The 27,279-nt window shown below is 37.0% G+C and overlaps 1 protein-coding gene across 1 annotated transcript in view; it reads left to right on the forward strand.

Moving 5' to 3' along the window:
- The first annotated feature begins 20,521 nt into the window (after positions 1-20,521).
- Positions 20,522-27,279, forward strand: part of trpc7b (transient receptor potential cation channel, subfamily C, member 7b) — a 52,490-nt gene continuing 45,732 nt past the window's right edge. Inside the window, exon 1 of the mRNA XM_043256689.1 lies at positions 20,522-21,110. Within this exon, the coding sequence (XP_043112624.1) occupies positions 20,740-21,110 (371 nt within the window). The 5' untranslated portion in view covers positions 20,522-20,739. The remainder of the gene's footprint in view (positions 21,111-27,279) is intronic.

Consider the following 27,279-nt stretch of genomic DNA (forward strand, 5'->3'; position numbering starts at 1 on the left):
ACGTAAAAAATAAAAAAGATAATCGTGATTGTTTTTTTTTTTTTTTAATTGCAAGTAACAAGATACAGGCCTTTAGTTTCACACAATTGTGAAATTTGACTTTGTCTTGCAATTTTTAGTTTCTATATATCTCAATATGATTTTATCTCACAATGATGTCTGATATTGTAGTCTGTGTCATGCAGTTTGACTTTTTTTGACTGTGTCATGCAGTTTATATCTTGCGATTTTGAGTAGTCCTTGTGCTTTTGAGAAGACTATGTAATATTTATACATTTTACATTGATTTCTTTCAGTTCTGGCTTTATTTTGAGTTTATATCATGCAGTCTGACCTGCCTTTTCTGAGTTTGTCTCACCATTTTAAGTTTATATCGTGCAGTTTTACTTTTTTCTTTCCTTTCTGCATTTATACCTTACAGTTTTGAGATTACATCTGGCAGTTTGACTGTGTAATATTTAACAGTTATATAAACCCAGAACTCACAGACGTGTATTTACTGGAAGAAACAGTGTACATAGTTGCTATTGAGTGTCTTTTTGTCTGATTAGGGATCATTGCTTCCCGGGGAATCTTGTAACGAGAATTAAATCATTAGCAGGAGCAATAACTAAAGAGAGGGAGAGAGAAACGGAGTGATGAGGAAACAAAGAAAAATGAGACGGGGACATATGAATAACTCAAGACCAATTTAACACAGTCTCGAGGGACAGAGATGATGGGAGCAGAAGGACAGCGCTGTGTGTGTGTGTGTGTGTGTGTGTGTGTGTGTGTGTGTGTGTGTGTGTGAGAAGGGCTGTAGGGTAATAGAAAGCAAAGAGAATAGAAGACGAGTGTCAAAGTGTGAAAAGGTGTTCAAGAAAGTAATTGTTCTCTGGACGGCTGTCATCCATCCATAGCGTTTTTTGACAGCCCCCAAAATACACCAGAAATGATGAATATGAGAGTGAACAACATTTCACTCTTTGATCGTTTGAAAGTAAGGTTCGGGGCGGGAGGTCGCTGCCGGTTTGGTCTAAAATAAGAGCAGGACTGAGTGTGTGTGTGTGTGAGGCCGCATCCCTATTTGGAGTACAGTTACACAATAAAATAAGTTAAAACATCTCAGAAGTGGTGACATTGCTAATAAAATCAAGAATCTGTGATTTTGTTAATTCTGTTCAACTTTTTTTGAAGCGTGTTGCAGCCATCAAACACTTTTTTTTCATGTTTACGAAATACATTAATGTTGATCGGTAAAAACGTTTCTTTGTACCTTTTGTCAATTAAATTATAAGTTAAACGAACATCACAGATTCTTGATTTTTTTAATTTTTTTTTGCCTTTTACAAAATGTCCCAGCTTCTTCCTTTTTTTGAATTTTTAATTGGTTTGCTTATTATTTACATTTAATTAGAATTCATCCAACTAATAATTTGTAGATGTAAGATTTTTTTTTTATTATTGACAGAAGGCTTTTATGCTCACCAAGACTTTAGAAATGTGAAAATTACATTACAGTAAAATTGTAAAATATTATTACAATTCAAAGTGACCGTTTTCTGTTGTAATATATAAAATGCAATTTAATTCTTGCGATCAAGGCTGTGTTTTCAGCGTCTTCGGTGTCGCACAATCCTTCAGAAATCATTAATAAACTTATTTGCTGCTCAAGAAACATCTCAGATTATCAGTCGGTTTGATTTATGTTTCGTAACAAAGCAGACGGCTTTCCTGTAATTTCTAAATCAAATTTAAAGTGTCATAGAGCATCACAGAGCGCCATCTGATTTTATTTTCCTGATTCTGTGCTCTGATTTAATCCCAATCTCATACCGATCAGGACAGAGAGTGTAAACTGGGAAGCAGCCAAAGTTTTCCAGTCACCGAGGAGAAAATGTGATTTTCTGCGGCGGCAAACACCTGCAACGCATTTGTTAATTACATGCAAATCGCATGCAAATATGCAAATCAGCCCAGCGAACGTCGTTCCGCATATCTACGCCCTTTGTGTCGGTACACGGAGCGGATATCTTGTTTTTACCGGTCCATTAGGTTCGCCGGCGTCCGTAACAGATTATCAAAGATTCGCAAACTTCTTCATCTTCACTTCTTGAAGCGTCTAGACGGCTTCGCGCGTTCCTGTTGACCGCGCTGAGAGGAGCCCGTGACCTTAAACAGGTAAGCACGCGCTAATTACAACGCTGAATGATTCAGTTGAGCTGCCAATCACGTCCGTCAGGCTGAAGACCGTAATTCATCTCCTCTCACTGATTGACGTCTAATCTCTTAACGATTCCTCAAAGCCGCGACCTCGCTGCAAACGGAGGTGACGTCACAGCCAATCGCAGCCAATCGCAGCGAGCGACGGGGCCCGGCGTAGCCAATTACAAACCAGCTGCCGTTGAAGCGAGTATAAATACGATTAAATATTTAAACGGGTCTGAGTAGTCAGTTCATCAGCGCATTAACTGATGTTTGATCCGAGGATGAAGTGGCTCTCGAAAGCGTCTTCTCCGCTCCGTCGTGAACGTCTTCAGCTCTTTATGCAGTAATAGATTCTCGCCGAGCCTCCTCGGGGAATTAGACGGGTAATTACAAATGATGAATGTGTGCGTGAACTACACAGAACATTTAATTGTTTTTTTTTTCCCGGGATTAAACACGCGCACAGGCCTATGAACAGAATTTTAAATTACTGGCACAATGAATACTGCATGCAATTATTTATTTATTTATTTTTTGCAGTGCATGTACACCATTCAGCAAAGGCGTCCCATTTCTCCAATATTATGAATCACAAATTATTTGATCGCATTTTGTTCTTGCATCGTGTGTGTCGTGCGCTCTCGGCAAACGTAGTTTGTCCAGATCTACACTTCAATGCATCAAAAACTAGAACTGGGACTGAATGAAACCATGTTTCCCCAAATAAATAAATAATGATATCCAATTTGTACAAACGCAGTAAAGAAGTGATCTCGCGTGCTTTGAGTGTAAGATGATAAAATGCGGGATTTAATGCAGAGCACAGTTCTGTTTTGTCATGCGTTTACTATAGGGTGCTTCGAATTAATCGTTCTGCAATTAAGTCGTCTTTAAACTTTCCTGATGAAAGAGCTCTCTGCTCTCTGCGTCCTCCCAAACGGACCATCAAACATCCGTTCATAACGCACGCAAAGCATGTTTGTGTCTTAACGAGAGCGTCAGACCCAGCTAATTAATGTTCTTCTGCTCTAGAGAGTATAGTATAGACACGCTGAGGAAGAACAGATAAATAACCCCATAATAAAATGGTTGGTGACAAAGAGCTCTGAAACATTCACAAAGCTTTCTGCTGTTATATATATATATATTACAGAATTTCAATTAATAAAGTGTCATTTTCTCACAGTTACTTGAAGAACATCATGTTGTGACTTCAAAACAATATTAATATGCTGGGAGATTTGAAAACTGATGCTTTTGAACGTTAGCATCACACATATCCAGCAAGAGCAAGCTGAAATGATTACATCAATAACTGTGTTTTATATCAGTTTTTTGCACTTCGGCGCAGGTTCAGGGTTGGATTTGGTGTGTAGGACGTATTTATGACAATTACGTTTATGAGCAATAAAGATTTGGTTCGGAAAACACGTTTTGTTATGTTGGTTAAAAGTTCTATCCTGATATGTATTTCAATGCACAGAAACCACAAAAGCAGGCCTCTTTTTACTAATATTCCAATACATTGGCTGGTCTCTATAGATAGTGTGTGTGTGTGTGTGTGTATATATGCAATTCAGACAATCAGATACCATAATATTCAGATGTAAGCCCCGTTTGGAAGTGTTAACATTTTCATAAGTTGATTACCCTTTTATATTAACATATTACATTTATTTTGTAATGAAATAATTAATTTGGTTATATGCAAGTTACTTCTCTACATTTCCGATAGCGATTACTAAGTGGTCTAAATATATTTACGTAATCACGCATGTATAGATATTGTCTGTCGAAGGCGTAGGAGCATAAAATCTCGAATGGTTTGTTCAGCAATTTTTCAATTTTTTTTTTATACACTGTGCACTTTCAGATATAAAACTTCGCAGGATGTTTTCATTCGGTTAAAACTATGTTACACACTTTTCAAAAAAACATAACCGAGGCACTTTAAGACACTTACCTGTTCACGCCTACTGACAGTTTGATTTTATATATAAAGCATCATTTAATTTGTTCTAAATTTAAAATATAATTTCATATTTCTATATGCAATATTTATTATTTATGGATGAACAGATGATGGATGTTGACTAGTCTTGTTATAATTGCATTTAATGAAAAAACATTAGAAAAAAAAAATCTTGTCCCCGGAAATGGATCATCATCAAGTCTTGACAATCTTACTCTTCTGGAAAAGTTTCTGTCGCTGCTTATAACTTTGGGGTTATTTTTCAGATTTTATTCTGGCTTCGCTGTTTTCATTTACTGTATTTATTTATTTATTTATTTTGCAGCGTTTTCTGGTGTTATAAAAATGATGGATAAATATTATAACAACTAGAAGGGCACCATAAATATAGTCAGAAATGTCTCCACTAAAACCATATGAGAGCTATCTGTCATATCTGGAAGGCTACAGTTCGGCTGTGTGGAAAACGCACACCAGGAAAGACTAGAATATTAAGTAACGTACGCCGCTCGCATACGGTATTAAAGTGCAACAATTGCTTTTCATTTCATTTAAAGATTGCATGATGTTCTATATCTAAGTAAGCGTTGAAATTGCTAGCGTTATGCATTGCTAAGGTGTTCGGTATCTTGATGCTGGTCCCAAAGAGCCTCTGCGATCTTCTGGCTCGGTTTCGTTCTTCAGTGTCTGTGGGATTTTCACTGAACCCGAAGAGACAGATACCAGTTTCCCAGAAGTGTGTGTTCGTGTTCCTCCAGTTCCATGTCAATGAATCCGAGCTGTTGATTCACCGAAGCGCGCGGACGATCAATATACACATTAGACGGCCATCGATTAACTGACCTCCCTCGCTCTCTGACCTAAAACAATACAGTTATGAATATGCATTAATCCGACCCGGGTTCTCTTGAAGTATTCCAGGCGGAAAGACTTATACGTTTTCATTTTGCGCCGCTGAAGATTGATTTGAGCTGAATCCCCGCAGCACCTTCAGATGTTTTACGGCAGCAGGATTTCCCGAGTTCTCGATTTACATCCGGAGCGACGTCTGCTTGAGATATTGCTCGTAATCAGCTGTAATATCAGAAGAGGTTTATCCTGTGGGCGCATAATACCTGGCGTTCACATTCATCTCAATGGCGCAGAAGGGACGTGAGCTGAATTCTGTTTGAAACTGATGTTAAACTAAAAGGTCACCTCAAAAATGAAAACTCTGCCTTCGTTTACTGACCCTCATGTCATCAAAAACTTGAATGAGTTTACTGTCTTGCGCTGAAGAACCAGATAGGCGCTGGTCCCCGCTGACCTCCATAGTAGGGGAAGATATGGACTTCAATAGTCAGCCGTCTTATAAAACTCTTCCTTTATGTTGAGCATAAGAAAGATATACAGAATGACTTGAGGGTGAGTAAACGATGACGATATTTTCATTTCGGAGGAGAATTTAAATGAAGCAGCCAGAAATACTGAACGGTGAATATGGGATTATTGTAGAGGAGGACTTTGGACCAATGATATTTCACTATGGGCGGAGCTACTCAATCATATTCTATATAAAAAAAACTCATAATCATTATTTTAAGACATTGTATATGATCTGGGCTGTTAGTTAAGTATTTTAACTACAATTAAAAATAAAAACGGGAAACAATTATTGAATCTGTTATTAGTATATTATTAATTGTAATTATTAAACTATATAAATGTCTGCCGAAATGCAATTAAATAATATATTTCTAAAGTTATATATTTAAAAATCAGCCAGTTGCCATTTTTCATGTTCATTCTATCATAGTTTTACTTAAAATAAATACTAAAATAACTGAAATGAAAATCAATAAAAGCTATATGAACACTATTATTTTAAATATTTACATATATTTATATTCATATAATTTATATTATATATAAATGTAGTTCATATATTAACAACATATTTTTCTTAAATGCATGCAAATGTGTGTGTGTGTGTATATGTATATTTATTTCATAATTGATGTTGTATTATTTTAATTACTGGTATATGAGCTACACAAAACAAATCCCATAAGAAGATTTGTCACATGCACATCAGTTTCTGTTGTTTTTTCGATTTTGACTTGTACCTGAGTTATTACAAATGCTAAAATCTGATCACATATGTGTTTTATAAACGAAGACTGTCTAAATGTCTTTAACTTCGTGCTTCTTGTGGCATAGAGGCTGGGCAGGCCAGAAATGATGCACATGTTTACAAGTTATTAATATTTACACGCAAGCGTTCAGATGCATTGCATTGACTGAATTATTGATGCTTGGAAATAGCACGAGAGATTTGTAAAATGTTTCTCTCCGTCTTCGAGTTTCAGACCGCGGCGTCTTAAAGCTTTCGGTCTGTCTTTCTACTTGACCTCTGACCTCTTCGCAGTTCAACAGTCTTTAGAGTCTAGCTGAGATTGAATGACCTGACCTTAGTCCCGGTCGAAAAACAGGTACAGAAACGCGGGGAGGCAATGACTCAAAAAATCTCGAGGGTCAAAAGTGTGCCGTGTGACCTGAAACATCTTACGAATGTGTGTGTGTGTGTGTGTGTGTAAATGATGGGTTATATATATATATATATATATATACGGGTAATTTCCTCACCGTGCATGAGCTTGTTCAAGTCAAAGCTAATTTAAACATAAATCTGAAGCGGTCAGCAGGTGAACGTCAGCCTTCAGTTTGATTGACAGCGGGAGCGTACTTAGAGAGCGGCATGCAATTAACCTTTGACCTCACCGGAGCGGAGCGAACATCGATTCCGTCATTGTAGGTCTTTAGTGCGCACAAACAAAAGCAATAAACACTTTGTAAAATCATTTCAAGGTCATTCCAGGCCTCGATCTTTTGTCTCCCGGACGCCTCCCCTTCCTGTTTTGTTGCCGTGGTAACCTTTAATATTTCGATCCGGCCTGTCTGCTAATGAGAAGAGGCCAGTTCATGCATGACAACAAAATTAAAATAAGCCTCAAAAACGCTTCACGTTTCACTTCCGAGTGATGAGCCGCCTGTTGAGGAGCGTCTTACCAGACTTTTTCCTCCTAATTAATGACGAGAAGGAGCTTAAAGGAGGGGAGGGTTGCTGTCGTTGTGTAATGAAAATAATTAATATTCTCAAAAGACACGCCGGAGGAATGAAGATGTCATTTCTCTCTCTAATGATCATCTGAAGTCATGCTCTGTCGCTTCAATACGGATAAAGAGAAAGAGACGGAGGCTGCTTACGATCCGCCTTCTAACCGCAAGAAACCTTACAAGGGAGAAATTCTGTACGTTTTGCATGGACTGCTAGTACTTTTTTATTGTTTTCAGTAAAATGACCTTTAAAGAGATAAACAGTGTGGGATCTGTAAGATTTTTGTTTTATGTTTTGGAGTAGTCTCTTCTGTGCGCTAACGCTGCATTCAATTGGTCAAACACTTCTAAAACAATATTATTTTGACACTTTTTATGTGAATATATTTAAAAATGCAATTTATTTATATAAATACCAAAGCTGAATTTTCAGCATGCAGTGTCACGTGGTCCTTCATTTAAATAAACTTAATAAACTATATTAGTTATAAATTATCAATGAAAACAGTTGTGCTGCTTTTATGTATATATATATATATATATATATATATATATATATATATATATATATATATATATATATATATAATGTAATTATTAAAATGTCTGCTATTAAAATGTCTGCTGAAATGCAATTGAATCATATATTTAAGTTATACATTTAAAAATCAGCCAGTTGCCATTTTTCATGTTCATTGTATCATAGTTTTGCTTAAAATAACTTAAAATAAATACTAAAATAAATATATATATATTATTTTTATATTATTTATTTTTATATATATATATATATTAGTTTTTTTTTTTTTAATTAGTTTTTTGGAAACAATGATTTAGACTACAGTGATTTGAAATTACAATAATATTTTACAGTATTACAATGTTTTTTTTTTTTTTGATTCAAACTAATTTAAGTGCCCCTATTACATATGGACTATGAAAGACTCATATTTAGGTTTTTTTTTGGAGTCCCTGACAACAGATTGACATGCATGCAAGGTCACAAAATGCTTTGAGTTTTCTTATAACACGCCTAAAAGCGGCACCCAGTGTCAAGGAATGAATTTGCATTTTCATTTCAAGTGACAGCCAATATGCTACAGTTTTACGTTGAGGTCAACACGCAACGGCTCAATGATTCAGAGTCAACAACAACTTTTGATTTAAAACTTTGGAGGATGTTTTCATTCTCTGTGTTACACATTTTCACAAATCTATAAGAGGGCCACTTTAAGCCTTGGTGAGTAGAGGAAATGTATTTTAATAACAAAAAAAAAAACTAAATTATTCCAAACATTAGACCAGTAGTATATTTCATATTACATATATAAATGTATGTTCAAATGTATTAAAATATCATTGTACTTCCATATTTGTGTGGCATTATACAGTGAAATCTTGTTTCTTAGATTTTCTTGGCCTTTCTAAGAAGAAATTAGTTGAATGGAAAGCAGCATGAGCAAAAACACACTTTCACACACACACACACACACACACACACACACACACAATCTTGACCTGAAGTTGTATGAATATTAAGTCCATCCATTGTAAATTGCTGGATGAATAATTAATTTGTTTTAAACAAGATTTAAAGCTTAATTAACTCCTGCTGAGTCTGAAGAGACGGAAAAGAAATGAGACTTTCCTAACAGCACAGTTTGACCTCACTAGAGACAGCCAGACAGCAGCGAGGGGGCGTTCGCTGAAGACACTGTAATTTTCACACCTTACCGTATTAAAGTGCTGTCAGAGACCTGCAATTATACACACATCCACAGCGAGAGACACAGACATGTAAACACAACCTCTGGACGCTCCTCTCAAACACAGCCCAGTGAGCTGCCTGTCTAGACTGCATTCACGCCGGACACATGCTTGCATTAGTCTGCTTTGTATCTAGGGAATAAAACACATTTTAAAATATATTTACACAGAACATATTTCACAATTGTACTTTTGATCACCTTTGAATTATGAAGTGTTTTATTATTATTATTCATATATATATATATATATATATATATATATATATATTCTATATATCATATATATATATAACATTTTTATGTTATCTAAAGAAGTTATCTAAAGAAAACATTTTTCTTCGATCAGTTGAAACTTTTAACAGAATTTTTAATAGTAAAATTTAAATGTCTTTACTGCCTTTTTGATCAATTTAATGTAGAAAAATCTTAATTATTTAATTATACCTGATATTCACAATTTTGTCTATTTCTATTATACTGTTACTTTCATGTCATAGTTCTTAATATATCTATATTTTTGTCATTTTTAAAATAGTCATAAAAGTCCATATAGTCATTTTTTTAAATTGTGTATTTTACTTTATAGATGTATTTTATAATATCAGTTTATTTTATGGTAATGGTATTTTTCATTTATTTGTTATATATATATATATATATATATATATATATATATATATATATATATATATATATATATATATATATATATATATATATATAATTGTAATAATTTTAGCATTTATCATGTTTGAAATCTTTTTTGAGGAGAAGAAAAATAAGTGATATGTCAAATGACGGTATACACGACTATAGACTATAGTTTATTAGCTATTTAGTGCCTCAGATAAGCCCTTGAATATCTAAAGGTTTTTTGAACAGGTCTGCACTTCCCTGTGGAGGTTGGCAACATTTATAATTTCAGCCATATAATCCAACAATTAAGAAACAAACAACCTTCTGTTCTTCGTCCAACTCATGCATCCTCTGAGAAATCTGATCTTGTTCTCATAGGAGTGACTCTAAATGTGGAATATGATTGTTTTCACATTTCTTGTTCATTTTGGCTTTGTTTAATATTGTAAATAAAGCTGATTTTCTGGTTGCGCTGGCAGGTCCACGTGCACTACACGCGTCTCAAGCTGTTTGCCAGCTTTCAGAGAAAAACAGCAGTCGGTGCTGGCATCACATCTGATATGAAAGAAACATCAGATATCACAGCAGACATTTACAGAAGACTTAAGATACAAAGTCACTAGTCATCTAGTCACTTGTGCAGATCGTAAAAGCAGTTTCTAAAAGATAAAGAGAATATGGATCAACCAACTATAAACCAGTTCTCTGAAATTCACTGAGAGCTGAACTAAAGATTAGGAGTAAGTTACAGGCTTTTGCAGAAGTCTACTGGGTTGTGCTGTTTGTACACATTGCTTTGTACACAATGCACATATTTATTTGGTAATATTAACGATTATTTGAGAAATGTGACTGAGAAAAACTTGTTTAGGTTCAGTAATTTTACATTAATGGCAAAAGAAAAGGTAATTAATCAGTTATCAAATGCCTTATTACTCAAGTGAAAGAGACGGAGAGACAGAGAGACACAGAGAGACAGAGAGAGAGAGAGAGAGAGAGAGAGAGAGAGAGAGAGAGAGAGAGAGAGAGAGAGAGAGAGAGAGAGAGAGAGAGAGAGAGAGAGAGAGAGAGAGAGAGAGAGAGAGAGAGAGAGAGAGAGAGAGAGAGAGACAGAGAGAGAGAGAGAGAGAGAGAGAGAGAGAGAGAGAGAGAGAGAGAGAGAGAGAGAGAGAGAGAGAGAGAGAGAGAGAGAGACAGAGAGAGACAGAGAGAGAGAGAGAGAGAGAGAGAGAGAGAGAGAGAGAGAGAGAGAGAGAGAGAGAGAGAGAGAGAGAGAGAGAGAGAGAGAGAGAGAGAGAGAGAGAGAGAGAGAGAGAGAGAGAGAGAGAGAGAGAGAGAGAGAGAGAGAGAGAGAGAGAGAGAGAGAGAGAGAGAGAGAGAGAGAGAGAGAGATGATGAACTTATGTCTAAAGCAAGAAAATGATCTCTTAGTGGGATGTTTATTTTTCTTGTTTTAAGTCACTTAATTTGGATATTTTTTCTAGACTTCAGTCTGCACCTTATAGTAATTTTAAGTAAATGTATTTTGATTTAAGAATATTTACATGTTTATAATGGGACAAAAGTAAAATAATGAGTGATAAAATAATTTTAAGAGATAACAACATTGTGAAAATTAATTTATTTTTATATGAATTACTGAAACTAAATGTTTTATGAATATTACACTTATGTTTTTATAACTTCTAGAATGATTTAACACTAGCAGCCGTGTTTGGGATGACTTATTCATTTATTTCACTGGATTGGTGAAAAACCGCGGATAAACAGAAACAGTAGACCTTTTTTTTTTGGACGGTCCACTTTAGGCATTAATAGCTTTGCAACTACATGCCAACTAACAGTCTTTAGAGGATTGGTAATGAATAAGAAAGTCTGACGCAGACTATCAAAATAAAGTGTTGAATATAAATGACTGGTCAGGATTAATAATGTCTATCATAAAGCATTCTTTTCAAGTGAGCAGCTCCTAAACTCATGTTAACCCTTGTCAAATATAAAACTATTTGTGAAAAATGCCCACAAAGCCAAACATGCACACCACACACACACACACTCTCTCACTCACACACACACACACACACACACACACACACACACACACACTTTATTGTTGCGGCTCTCCCATGTCCATCCGTACTTCAGGCTGTTCAGCAGCGAGACAGAAAATAATTGAACTGGAGCCGTTTGCTTAAACGCCGTTTCTGTCCGTGGATGAACAGCTGAGACCAATTACCGTCGAGAGGAGCCGTTCCTGAGCCTTCAGAGAGACCGGCACGAGGTCGTTGAACAATCCCGACATCACCGTGAACGAACGCTTTGAGCTCGAGCTCTTCAGCAGCGGCGCGGCCTTACTCTCGTTTGTGTAATATCAGCGCTTTATAACGGATATCAGTCACGCGTTAGTTCTGTTTCAAATCTTAACGAGCCGTCTTGCCGACACACACACTAAAAGATTTTTTTTTAATCTCATAAGATTTTCAAAATGTGACACGAGGACATGTTTCGCTCCTACAGCGTGCGACAAAGACCTGTCTCGACCGTGCGGACGGGAAATCTCGCGAGACTTGAGAATAAGTTGCGTAAAATCGACAAGTTGATCTCGAATCTCTGCAGTCGCGATGCTTTTGTGACGCGGCCGTTTGTTTTAACGCTTCGGTCTTCTTCTCGGCTCGCTTTCTGATTGGACATCGTTTCGTTTCACGTGATAATCTCCAGGTTTTACGCGCGTTTGCTCTCAGGCCGTCCCTCGCACATCAGGATTTCCGGTCGTTAATAAGGAAGGGAAGTGCTGCACATAAGCAGCAAAACAGCACACATACTGCATGTGAAGAATATCCAGTGCGATTTGACATTTAATATATTGCTTAGCTAGTGAGCATTAAAGCAGTCTATTTATAATGCACCTGAAAACGCCTGAATCAATATGTTGCAATATTGAATGAAATGCATTCAGAGTTAGCATTTTTCTAGACTTATCTGCCATCCTGTTTTTGTTTTAGTTTTTTTACCGTGAATGAAAAGCTAAATGAATGAAAAAACTGCTAACATGAACTGATTGCATGTAAAGACAGGGAAACAATCAGGGAGAACTAAAACAGTGGGAACTAATTAACTAATAATGACAAATGCAGACAGGAACAACCAAATAAGGAAAAACAGGAGCTGAACGGAAACAGGAGAATTGTGTGATTCAAATATTTATGTAATATATATATATATATATATATATATATATATATATATATATATATATATATATATATATATATATATATATATAGCCTTTCATTACTTAATAAATTATTACAAATAAATTAATTCATTTAGCATTTATTTAAAATATATTTTGACCTGAATGAATGCATGAATGTATCAATCCATCAGTATAGGAAACTAAAACTAAAATCTAAAAAAAAAAAAAAAAAAAACCCCATTAAAAACATTAATTTAAGTTGGTGCACTAAAATAACTAAAACTAACACAAATACAAATTAATGAAAAGCTATACAGACATTTGATTTTTTTTTTTTTTTAATGCAACAATATTACTAAAACCTGAACAAAAAAAATGTAGGCTAAAATGAAAAACAAAAAAATTAAAATTAAAAGCTGTAGTTTTCCCGTGAAGGTTACATGTGTGTTTTGTAACAGTGTTTTGTAAGCGTCTGTAATGCTTTTAAAGTGCTGTCGGAGCATTCCCTCTCTTATCTCAGAGGACCGTCACTCTGTCACATTCATTTGCATTTCATCTCCCAGTGGCACGCGCCCCGAGCGTCTGCGGGAACAATAAGAGCTACTCAGTAAATTACACAAAAGCCAGGATGTAGTCATGGGTCGTTTGGTCCTCGCAGGCCTCCTTATCAGAGAAAGCAGACACTCGCTGTGTTCAGAAAGGCTCATAATGTACTACTCACTCTACTAGTGTGTGAATTTTCTAGAAGCGCAGATGACCTGCTACCGTCTTAATCAATCTACGCCAGTGCATCCAAAACATAAACGCGTTTCACACTCTGCGTAGTCCTATTATTTTGATCGATGTGCATATTTAGCTACGTATTTTCCAATCACGGAAGTAACGAGTTAGGAACCAATCTGCGAAAACGACTGTGATTATGACATCAAACCCTTTCCTTCATTAACGCCTAATTCACGTCTTATAGATCCAGCTTGTGTGTTTCTAAAAGGTCGGTGAGGCGGCTTTGAAAAACTAAAATGTGACATTTTTGACCTCGACTGACATTATAACTGGCCTTCAGGGGGGAGAGGAAATGCTACTGGGGCCTTGGTTGGCCGTCACAGATCTTTAACCCCGAGTCGCGGGCCGTCGCTCAGACACACGCTGGGAACGCTGAGGTATTTATGTGATTTGGGCCGCTCTGTCCACGCTGTGAGATGACAGGCAGGGCCCCGGGGCGGAGCGCAGCCGAGGGCCGACGGGAGAGCAGGGCGCTGTATTGATCCGAGCGACATGCTGGAGCTCTCTTGTCTTTTGATTGACAGCTCCTACAGTCTAGACATCTGATTTGCCGATTACTTTCAGACTACTCGAGTCCACCTGAGGCTGGAAACCAAGGCCTTGAGATAATCTGGGGTTTGTTATGTGTGAACTAAAGACTGAAGAAAGAGAAATTAAGTTTTTTTTTTTTAATTTTTACATTTAAAAGTATTTTTACAAAGTAACATAATGAACACGAATCCCTTTATTGTACTCCAGTATTGATTTATAGTTTATCTCCAGTTTAATTTATTTTCCCGTGAACACAATCTGGCTCATGATGATACGCTGGGCAACTTTTTGAGCAAATTTTTTTTTATTGGCGCAATGATGTCTTGGGCCCTGTGTCTCACCTGGTTGACCCTTTAAGGTGGTTAGCACTAATAATTTGAGAATAAAATACAACAATAATAATAATTTGCAGGGTTTGGTGTGATACAAGCTAATTCATTTTTGGTAGCACGATTTATTGTAGCGTCTTTCTCTCAGTTGGTCAGATCAAAGTGTGGCGGACCTATTACTTATTTAGATGACAATATCTGGTGAAAAATCTTTCATACATTTCAAGACGTAGTTTAGAATCTGATTATTAAGTAGAGGATTGACTCCCCGTTTGGTGACTGACAGCTACACTCTCAGCTCAGAACATTAGATTCATCCGCGCCGGAGCACAACCCACGCGTTGGATATAACTCCGCGAGGAGCTGCAGTACCAGGTTTACCAACATAGATGGCGACAAAGAGTCAAAACGTACGGACTACAGCTTTCCGTAAAACAAACAGATTTTATTTATTTGTTTTCATTTTAAACACTCAATTAAGTTTTTTTTTTTTAACAAGAGTTATTAAGCTGCTTAAGTTAATGCACTTTATTTAAGAAGGTTTAAACGTGTGTATTATAAAACGAGTAAAATAATTTTCTCACATGCACGCGGTGGTGGAAAGAGTACTAAGAAACTGTACTTAAAAGTAAAACTAGTGCTACGTAATTAAGAATTTAATTGAGTACAAGTGAAAGTACTGAAAAATAAAAGGATTCAGGTAATAAAGTAGTCTCCTGAAAAACTACTCAAAGCGTTACAGACTTTAGTATTAGTATTATTTATTATCCAAAATGAGAGGATGTGAGCATTAAAGAGCAGGTTTAACCCTAATCCGAACACAAGTGAGAGCCGGGAAATCCCTCACATAGACAAATATTAGCGTAGTAATATATTAGCGTAGATGCCATTCTTTTTACGATGTCACAAGTACATCGTATTTTAGGAGTAGTGTTCCCGGTTCCAGCAAATCTAAGTAATGCAGCCTAAAAATCCTTTAACGGATTTGAAAAATAAAAAGTGTGTTGGGGTGTTATGTGTAGGCTAAGTTAAAAAGATGTGTCTTTAATCTAGATTTAAACTGGCAGAGTGTGTCTGCTTCCCGAACAGAGTTAGGGAGATTGTTCCAGAGTTTAGGTGCTAGATAGGAAAAGGATCAGTTGATTTTGATATTCTAGGTATTATCAAATGGCCAGAGTTTTGAGAACGCAGCGGACGTGCAGGACTATAATGTGATAAGAGCTCGCTCAAGTATCGAGGAGCTAAACCATTCAGGGCTTTATAGGTAATTAATAAGATTTTAAAATCTATTCGATGTTTGATAGGGAGCCAGTACAGTGTTGACAGAACCGGGCTAATATGATCATACTTCCTAGTTCTAGTAAGGACTCTGGCTGCTGCGTTTTGGACTAGCTGAAGTTTGTTTATCAAGCGTGCAGAACAACCACCCAATAAAGCATTACAATAATCTAACCTCGAGGTCATAAACGCATGAATTAATATTTCTGCATTAGAGGTTGAAAGCATAGGTCGTAATTTAGATATATTTTTAAGATGGAAAAACACAGTTTTACAGATGCTAGAGACATGAGGAAAGATTGCTGTCAAACAGCACACCTAGGTTCCTAACTGATGATGAAGAATTAACAGAGCAGCCATCAAGTGATAGGCTGTGTTCTAGATTATTATATGTGGGGTTTTAGGTCCAATTATTAGCACCTCTGTTTTTTCAGAATTTAGCATTAAGAAGTTACTCATCATCCAGTTTTTTATATCGACTATGCATTCTGTTAGATTCTCAATTTGGTGTGTATCACCAGGCTGCACTGAAATATAGAGCTGAGTATCATCAGCATAGCAGTGAAAGCTAACACCATGACTCCTGATAATATCTCCCAGAGGTAACATGTATAGGTTGAAAAGTAACGGTCCTAGCACTGAGCCTTGAGGAACTCCATATTTCACTTGTGATTGATATGATACCTCCTCATTTAATGCTACAAACTGATAGCGGTCAGATAGATATGATTTAAACATTGTGACAAATAGAATTTGAATTAGAATTTGATCTTCGATGGCCTGGCCATGAGTACATTTTTAGTTTTTAAACTGAATTAAGCAAACAAATAAATGATAGAAAAATTAGCTTGTTTTTAAGTAAAGCAAAAAGAGATTACATTTTTGTATTTTTTCATTTTAAACATTAACATGAACAAACTCGATTAATTTATATTCCTTTTTCAGAAAACAAGACTTATTATGCAGCTTAGATGTACTTCATTTAAAGTTTAAATATTTTTATTATAAAGCAAATAAAGTGATTTTCTCACATGCACGCACATGTAAAAATATTTCTTATTACTACTTGGTCTGGTTGGATCTGGCCTATGTTCACTATCCCTGTTTATTCACTGATTACTAGCAATTTCTGAGTGAAAATTTCAGTCTCACTAAAGTAAATCCTTAAAACCATTTTCAATACACACAAAATGCTCCTCAAGTCTTTTTGATGCTTTCAGAAACCACTGAAATCGTTACTCCTAAAGGTTCTTCACAAAGTTTCTTCTAGGTGTGCTCACTTTTGAATGAATATAAATGCAGCAAGAGGCAGAGAACATACTTTGTCGAGACCGCAGGGCAAACAAAGGAGTCCGAAAGAGAGAGCCATTATACATAATGCATGTCGGAGCCGGGCCCCTCAGAAGAGCTCACCCTGACACCTGGGTGTGTGAATAACGACAGAGACACGGTGAAGCTCCGCCGCAAAGGAAGTGGATCAAACTCTTCCTTCCTCTTTCTATAGCGGTAGAGGCTGTATATGATTGATGAATAACCGCTGCTGGGAGACGACGGGCTGTGAAAACCTCCTCAGGCTGCTTGAGGCCAGAACTGAACCCGTGAGCACATGATTTTTACCCTGTTATGAAGGCTGAAATAAACGCTGGATTAACAGACTGAGGCGGACGCATCGCGCCGGCTGCAGATCATTATGACTTTTACTTTAGGTGCTCATTATAGTGCATGTGTTTGTCACATTTAGTACATAAAGGGGTATTCACTGAGAAATAGGTGTTGAGATGTACCTGTCTACTGCAAAGACACATTAAATTGGCATTTATAATGTCACAAAAGATTTGTATTTCATTTAAAACCCTTTATCAGCACTCCTTTAATTATGTCCGAGCATAAAATCTATTTAAGAACCATGTATAGTAAGATTATATTATGTGTATTTTATTGGTAAAAAAGATTGATACTAATCTTATTACGAAATCAGAGCTTTATGTAGCACTATAAATTTGTATTCTGTGTTACTTAAGCAAATAACAAACAAACAATCAGTAAGTAGACAAATAAATACATTTCCAAAATCACTGATCTATAAAAAGAGGATATTTTCTTACCTTATGCATGTTTATTATTATTATTATTATTTTCTGGCTCAGTCTGAATAACTGTGTCCATGTGTATGGGAATCTGTTTAAGTAAAATTTAACGGGTTCATTAGACATACTGCATGTCTGTGTGTACCTGCACAATTACACTGATTCTAATTTAATGGCCTTGAACTGCTATATGAGATTCAAATGCCATCAGATAGTGTGTGTGTGTGTGTGTGTGTGTGTGTGAGAGAGAGACAGAGAGAGACAGAGAGAGACAGAGAGAGACAGAGAGAGAGAGAGAGAGAGAGAGAGAGAGAGAGAGAGAGAGAGAGAGAGAGAGAGAGAGAGAGAGAGAGAGAGAGAGAGAGAGAGATGAATTAATGTAGATGGGCAGCACACTAAGTGGCATGGCATGTAGCTTGAAAGAATTAGTTAACACACACTCACACACACACACAGACACACACACACCTGTGGACTCTGCTTTGCAGCTGAGATGTGGAACTCATCATAGCTGTCAATCAATATCAAACACGCCCTTTAAAGGAGCAGGGGGCATGTCCTGTATTAATTCAGGCTCCGCCTCCGGCACTAACTCCTCCCCTGAGACTGAAATATTGATTGCAGTGAGAAACTTTGTGTAATAGATTTTCTGAGTGATACGGATGAGGAGAGGGAACATCATGCCTCCTGATTTCAGTAGGAAGTGGAGTGATTGCTCTCTCGGTGTCAGGAGCAGCTTTCTGTTTGCGTGTGTTTGTGTGTTTGTGTGTATCTGATTGTGTGTGAGTACGTGTGATAGCGGCCAATTAATCCCCGCCGATGTTCCTAGAAGACCCAGAAAGAGACCTGGAGCGATCAGATATCCTGGACAAAACACACAAAGAACATGTGATCACACGCACATACAGGTACCTGTTTACCATCACAAACACTCTAATCATCTTCTCTGCTGTGCTCAGAATATTTCCTTTCATACATTTGCCTTTCTAATCACAGCAGCAGCATCCAGTTGTTTTTCTGTCTTTTTTTCATTTGCTTTGTTAATTCAGTGTTTCCAAGGTTCCTTCCAAGGTTTCATCCTCGTCTTCAAAACAATGGATTTACTTGCTATAGCCTTTTTGTTTTTCTGTGTTTTCCACGGAGCTGCTTTGAAGGAGTATCTGTTGTGAAAAGCAGCGTACAATATCGGATCTGACAAGTATTTTCACAAAAAAAAAAATTACATTAAAAATTAAAAATATATAATTAATATATATATAATGTATGTATGTGTATATATGTATATATGTATATGTGTGTGTGTGTGTGTGTGTGTGTGTGTGTTTATTTACACAGTATTGTTCTGTTATTTTTACAGTAAAATATCTAAGCATTTTTAAATCAATTTAATCAAATTTAAAAATATAAAAATTTAAGATTTTCTTGTGAAGCAGTTACTTAAGGTATAAGCTTTTCATTTCTGAAAATGTATCAAAATTAAGGGTGTTTCCTAAAACAACAACAATAAAATCCCAGTGTCTATATATATATATATATATATATATATATATATATATATATATATATATATATATATATATATATATATATATATATATATATATTTTTTTTTTTATGAGAAACAAAAATCTGCCAATGGGACCCAAAAATACAATTTGCTGTTTTAGCTGAATTAGGTTTATTTTTTTAACCCCTCGCTTATTTGTGATTTTTCAGAAGACAAGTTTTGTCTCCCGAGAAAATAATTTACGATATTTGTATTGCAAAGCAAGTCAAAAATCCAGAGTAAAATAATGTTGCAGTTTTGTATTTTAAAGTGAACTGCACAGGTCTGCATTTCCGCAAACCCTGACACTTCCAGGTCAATAATCCCGGCGCTGTTGATTTATTTGTTCAGTGCTTACTGAGCTTTTAAGTGTTTGTTTGACCATGAAGCATTTCACCTCTGAACCAAAGCACCTAGATGTGTTACACACACACACACACTAGTCACTCTTTCTGATTAAAGTCCTTGGACTCAGTTGCGGACGTTAACCATTTAGTTTTATTTAGGTTACAAGAGTAAGTGTTTGAACTTGGTGGCTTTTTGTGGTTGAGAATACAAAACAGGGTTGCATCTGAAGGATAGGTTTTCTGTTTGTTCTCACTACCCAAATAAACTCATCGCTTCCAGCTAAAAGTCCACAATCAGTAATAATGCTTCCTCCAGTGAAAAGGTTGTCTTGTCTGAACATCGAGCATCATTAACAAGAACAGTTCAAGAGAGTGGATTCTGATGTGAGAGGACAACAGGGATAACGGCGCTAATCACTGGAGGAAGCGTGGATTACGACTTATCTTAAGTATGGATTTGTTTCTCACAAAAACACAGATTATTGCTTCATAGATTAATTGATGGACTGGAGTTATGTGTATTACTTGTGGTGTTTTTATCTGTTTGGACTCTGACGGCACCCATTCACCCATTATTCTGACGGCACCCATTCACTGCAGAGCATCCATTGGTGAGCAAGCGATCAAACGCTACATTTCTCTAAATCTGTTCCCATGAAGAAACAAACTCATCTACGTCTCGGTTTGAGGGTAATTCAAAAGGCTGAAACATGCTACGTGCTGTTTTTTTTGGAAAATCTCAAAATGCGCGAAGCGTCCTGTTAAGGGGTAGGGTCAGGTGTAGGGCAATAGCATCCCGTTTCCACCACATAGAAACCATTGCGCTCCCGGAGGGTCCCCGTGAAGCACAAATAGAAACGCGCGCGCGTGTCTCTGGGTGTGTTTTGAGGCGAGAACTCCGCAAACCACTTGTTGCTGAAGTTGCCCGTCTCAGTTTCGAGGAGCCCTTTCCTTCTCCAGATGCGGAGCACGAGCCCTCCCGATGTCTGACGAAGGCGAGGGGCTCCGTGCCTCCTCTTCCTCCCCCTCCCCGCCCTCCTCCTCCTCCACCACCACCTCTCCCGCTCCCGCCGGTCAGACTCGTCTCCCTCAGCCGCCGAGACCCCTGAAGCGGCGGGCATCCGCGCCACTTCCACGCACCGACTCGCGATCCAGAGACGCGTTTCCCCGCGATCCGCCGGACCTGCTCGGGCGCTCGCCGGCGCTTCTGGGGCGATGCTGCGCCGCGTCTCCGGTCACAGACGGTCTCCAAAACCGCGGACAGCGGCGGCGCTCTCCACACGGAGCCGATCATGAGACACGTAGCCCGGAGGAGTTGATCCAGACCCCGCACAGCTGCGCTCCACCGGACACGTGAGTCCAGCCTTCAGATCTTATAACGGGAGCGCTGTGAAGTGTTTGTCCGGTATCCATAAAACCGGGCTAACGCGACACATCATTCCGTTAACTGGTTTATTCAAAGTCTAGATTTAGTCACCATTAAGCATCGAATGAGGTCAAATTTGCATCCAGTGGAAGAACAGCACATTTTCCCTTTTACAGTGAATGCGGGTATAGATTTATATTGGTAATTTGCTATTCTGTCTTAATTTATTATTAATCATTTAGGCTAGTTTTTAGTTCAAGTTAGGCCTGTATTAATAATAAATAGCTGTATGTTGATTTACAAAGCTTCTTTAATGTCATTAATGTATTTAAAAAAATCATTTGAAGTTGCTTTTGAGGTATTTGTCATTTCATCCTGAGTGGCGTTTTGAAGCACAAAGGTGTGGCGCGCGTTTTTATAATATTATTTATGATATTTTTTATAATTTAAGTTTTGTTGTTTGAAAGCGGTAGGCACAGCTGTTATCACACCGACCGTTTTCTTGTGATATTTAAGGTATCATGACAGAAGTTAGTTTCTTGATCGACGCTCTCCAGTGTGGCGCGCATGCGCCGATCGCTTTTTCTCCAGAGTTGGTGCGAAAAACAGGCCTTTAAATATCGATGCCTTACAGCTCGCTGATATTTAGCTGATAATTGCCCGGAAGCGCGTGCAAGGTGAAAGAAGCAGAGGCACGAGGTAAGTATTTGTAGTTGTGGTTCTGGTCTCAAGACGCTGCCTGCAGCCCGAGGTGAAAACAATAATAACCTGCCAAAATATCCTAGACAAGCTGTCTGTGTCATCATCCGATCCGCTCCAGTGGTAATGATACTGCAGGCAGAATCAGATCTTCATTAATCTCCACGTCAATCTCCAGATGAGACTTGACTTGAACATGGCTGGAGCCGAAGCGTTTTTAGGGTTCTCACAAATAGGACGACTCTGTCTTCATCTGTTCACCTTCACGTCAGTCTGAAGATTTCAGCATCTTACTTTAATCACAAAACAATAAACTGAAGAATGTTTATTCTGTTTTTTTTTTTGCTTCATGCAGAAAGCACGAGTTTTCATGCCCCTAAAAGTACCATAAGTCTTCTGCAAAATATTAGGCTTTTTTTGCGTGACTTTTGGAGCTGAATATTGAGTATAGATAATATTCAATAAATAAGATATTTGGTAAATTTCCTATTAATATATAAAACATAATTTTTATTAGTAATATGCATTAGTAAGAACTTTTGGACAACTTTTTTGAGATTTTTGCATCTTCAGATTCAGATTTTCAAAAAAAAAAAAAATCCTGTATCTATGTCTTTTTGTGGTGGTTGTTTGTTTTGGGGTGAATTAGCTTTCATATTCAACATGGAAGTTATCATATGACCAAATATAATTTAATATTTAAAAAATAACAATAAAAAAATCATACGATAAATAATCAGTAATTTAATAAAAAGTCTTGGATCTGTTTGAAGGAACGATGACAGATTTAATCAGTCTTTATTTTGCAGAAAAAAAAATAAAAATGTACTAATCATTAAAATAATTTAATAAAAAACATAGATTGTATTTAGCAATGGTAATAATAATAATAATTATTGTTATTAATATTATTATATCACAAATAATAATACAAGGATAAAAAATAAGTGTTGTTGATATTCATTCAAAACTAAAATTATTAAAACTAAAAAAACTAAAACTCACACTGTTTTATATGTAACTTAAAAGGTCGTGCAGTTTACTTTAATAAATGCTCACTAATATATAACAATTGCTCTCATTTCAGATTGGCCTGAACAAGCCACGCCCAACTACTAACCCATTCTGATCAATAAAAACCATGATGGAAGAAAATTACAGAAGGTTATTGCTAAAAATAGTTCAGTCTATCACAAAATGGACTATATGATCATGTTTGTGTGGTATTTTTGTGCTTAGGGTACGTTTAGATTAGCAAATCGAATCGAATCGGATTAAATTAAAAGTGCTTCACATGAGAAGTGCACTATGTAGGGTGACACATCAGTCAGGATGCTGCCTCAAAATGGAGCTTCTCATGCGTTTTCTATGTTTGTGTTGTATAGTAAATAGAATCTGGTGTATTTTAGAATTGTAATGTTTCTAGTTAGTTCTTAATTTAGTTATGTGTTTTGGTCACCTGATTTGATTTGAACTTCCCGGTCAGCTTCCCGTTCCTCATTTTTTCGTAAAATTTTTCTCCTACTTTAAAATATCAACAGAAGCTCGTTCATTTCAAAGCGCCTGTAAAGAGGGTCATCACTTCTTTTATCTCGCTCTTTCCGCTCCGTTTCATCTGTCTCACTCCTCTGGCTTGTAGTCTTCCTCTCTCATTGTGATTCCAGCTGCTCCTTTCATTCTTTGTGCTGATGAGGAGCAAAAAAAATCCATTTCTATGCTGATGCTGGTACAAGAGAGAGATGAGAGGTGATCTGCAGTACAGTAGGATGAAAGGATAGACCAAGTTTGCATATTATTCCTTCTCTGCGCGAGTGTGTGTCCATCCGCTCCGTACGGATGGACTCATGATTCATTCCCTGTTTAAACTTCACTCGTGTTAATCTTAAGCTGCCAGATCAAACGCTAGGGTAGCGTATAGTCATTAAAATGACTGAGTGTCATTTTTCTGGATGTTAAATATTTCCTCCCGTGCCAGTTCACTGTAAGCCGTTTGGTTTGACTCCTTAAAGATACTTGCAAAACAGTAATAAGTAACATTCTGGGTTTAAGTATGAATTGCAGAAATTAAGGTGTGCAAATCAATAATATGTAAATAATTTCATGTGCATAATGCAAGAGATCCAAAGAAAGTGAAAATCACAAAATTAATGTTTTATTAAATGTGTAATTAAATGTGTTATTTTATATAGTTATATATATAGGCACTATATATATAACACATAAAAATAATACACATATATATATATATATATATATATATATATATATATATATATATATATATATATATATATGTATATATATATTATTTTATATGTGTGTTATATATATAGTTATATATATAGTGCTATCACATATTATGCAATATATTATGCAAAATTAAAAAAAAAAAAAAAAAAATATATATATATATATATATATATATATATATATATATATATATATATATATATGATAATTATTTTATTTTACTAGTTACAAAACGTTTTTGTGATCTAAAGCATTTCAAAGGATTACGTTTTTATTTTCATGTTATACCACTTTAATTAAATCTCAAACATCAATCTAATAACACTAAGCTATATTGTGTTTAATTTTCTTTCACATTTTACATTTGATATAATTAATATTAGCCAGTTTTGGAAACCCTGGCATAATGCACCGCATCACATCTGCGCAGAAAGACCAACTTTATCTAGAGACCAGAATAACATATAGACTTGGAATTGGGCCATGGAGTCGGTAAATCACCACCTAGCAACCACCCAGAACACCTTAGCAACAAAGTGACACGAGGTGATTTTTTAGTTTTAATGAACAAATCGTGTAGTGCATGGGCAACAAAGTCAAACAATGGTTTTGTAAAAATAAAAATCTAGTTATTTTTGCAGCTACGATTTGGTCACAAAAATATCACACATTTAATGAGACACAGACTTTATGCAAACACATGTAAGGGTGTGTGTGCACCTGTAAGGGTGTGTGTGTGTGTGTGTGTGTGTGTGAGATACAGACGTATCTGGAGGATCTTGATGACCTCACACACACACTGCGCTCAGCAGGACTCTCTCTCGCTCTTCATGCCCCTCAGGGAAGTCGCACTGTTTTGAATGACTTCCATTTTCAGCTGCTCTTGTGTGTGTGTTTGATGTGTGTAATCTTCTTTCCTCCGTCTCTTTATCACGTCACTCTGTTATTTGTCTCTGAGGAGCCTCTGAGTATCAGGCAACCGCTGGCCCACCTGACTGACTAAACCTCACTGTAAAACTACTCTGCACCTTTACTTTTTGTCAAAAAATTCTACAATTCAACACCCTAAAATTGGTTTTAGGGTGTTGCTAGGGCATTCTTATGTGGTTGCTAGTGTGTAGCTAGGGCTTTCTTAGGTGTTGTTAGAGTGTTGGGGCATTCTCAGGTGGTTTTAGGGTGTTGCTAGGGCAGTCTTATGTGGTTGCTAGTGTGTAGCTAGGACATTCTTAGTTGTTGTTAGAGTGTTGGGGCATTCTCAGGTGGTTTTAGGGTGTTGCTAGGGCAGTCTTATGTGGTTGCTAGTGTGTAGCTAGGACATCCTTAGGTGTTGTTAGAGTGTTGGGGCATTCTCAGGTGGTTTTAGGGTGTTGCTAGGGCAGTCTTATGTGGTTGCTAGTGTGTAGCTAGGACATTCTTAGTTGTTGTTAGAGTGTTGGGGCATTCTCAGGTGGTTTTAGGGTGTTGCTAGGGCAGTCTTATGTGGTTGCTAGTGTGTGTAGCTAGGACATTCTTAGTTGTTGTTAGAGTGTTGGGGCATTCTCAGGTGGTTTTTAGGGTGTTGCTAGGGCAGTCTTATGTGGTTGCTAGTGTGTAGCTAGGGCTTTCTTAGGTGTTGTTAGAGCGTTGGGACATTCTCAGGTGGTTTTAGGGTGTTGCTAGGGCATTCTTATGTGGTTGCTAGTGTGTACCTAGGGCATCCTTAGGTGTTGTTAGAGTGTTGGGGCATTCTCAGGTGGTTTTAGGGTGTTGCTAGGGCAGTCTTATGTGGTTGCTAGTGTGTACCTAGGGCATCCTTAGGTGTTGTTAGAGTGTTGGGGCATTCTCAGGTGGTTTTAGGGTGTTGCTAGGGCAGTCTTATGTGGTTGCTAGTGTGTACCTAGGGCATCCTTAGGTGTTGTTAGAGTGTTGGGGCATTCTCAGGTGGTTTTAGGGTGTTGCTAGGGCAGTCTTATGTGGTTGCTAGTGTGTAGCTAGGACATCCTTAGTTGTTGTTAGAGTGTTGGGGCATTCTCAGGTGGTTTTAGGGTGTTGCTAGGGCAGTCTTATGTGGTTGCTAGTGTGTAGCTAGGACATCCTTAGTTGTTGTTAGAGTGTTGGGGCATTCTCAGGTGGTTTTAGGGTGTTGCTAGGGCATTCTTATGTGGTTGCTAGTGTGTAGCTAGGGCTTTCTTAGGTGTTGTTAGAGTGTTGGGGCATTCTCAGGTGGTTTTAGGGTGTTGCTAGGGCAGTCTTATGTGGTTGCTAGTGTGTACCTAGGGCATCCTTAGGTGTTGTTAGAGTGTTGGGGCATTCTCAGGTGGTTTTAGGGTGTTGCTAGGGCAGTCTTATGTGGTTGCTAGTGTGTAGCTAGGGCTTTCTTAGGTGTTGTTAGAGTGTTGGGGCATTCTCAGGTGGTTGTTAGGGCATTCTTAGGTGCTTGTGCTACTAGGGCATTCCTAAGTAATTTATAGGGTGTTTTGATGTGGTTACTAGTGTTTGCTATAGTTTGGGGAGTTTACTACACTGTAAACAAATTCAGTAACAACGCTTTAGGTTTTACGTTAAATTTACAGTTAAATACCTTAATCTCACTTATTAAAGTACTGAAATCTGTTTTGTACCTTTTAAAATACACTGAAAACCATCAAATGGTGATGAGAAAGTCATACGATGAACCAAAGCCTATCCCAAGCTGCTTTTAAATGTATACATATATAGAAGATGCTCAGTGTCATTCACACAAGCACTAAACGCCTCATCACGGTAAGTCTTATTAAACTGAAATATGCAATAAAAATTATTTTATCAGTAATACATGTAACATACAATCCTAATGAACATAACTGATAAGAAAAAAACTAAGAAGAAACTAAATTTGAAATACAATGCAGAGAAGTTTTTCTCTGTAAATTTTACAGGAATTTACCATTAACCATTTAACAGTTTTTTTATCGTAGCATTTTAAGTTATTTACCAGTAACATCATAGTCATTTTTAGTGTACAGTGTTGTTGGGACACTCTCTTAGGTCATTGTTTGGGTGTTTTTAAAGCATTCTTTTGTAGTTGTTGGGGTGATGCTAGGGCATTATTAAGTGATTACTAGGGAGTTCAGGGTGATTTATCAAGGTGCTGCTGGGACACTCTTATGTGGTTTCTAGGGCATTCTCCTGTAGTTGCTAAGGTGTTACTAGGACATTCTTAAGTTGTTGTTAGAGTGTTGCTAGTTC

The sequence above is a fragment of the Puntigrus tetrazona genome, chromosome 14, assembly GCF_018831695.1.
Source record: "Puntigrus tetrazona isolate hp1 chromosome 14, ASM1883169v1, whole genome shotgun sequence".
Lineage (NCBI taxonomy): Eukaryota > Metazoa > Chordata > Actinopteri > Cypriniformes > Cyprinidae > Puntigrus > Puntigrus tetrazona.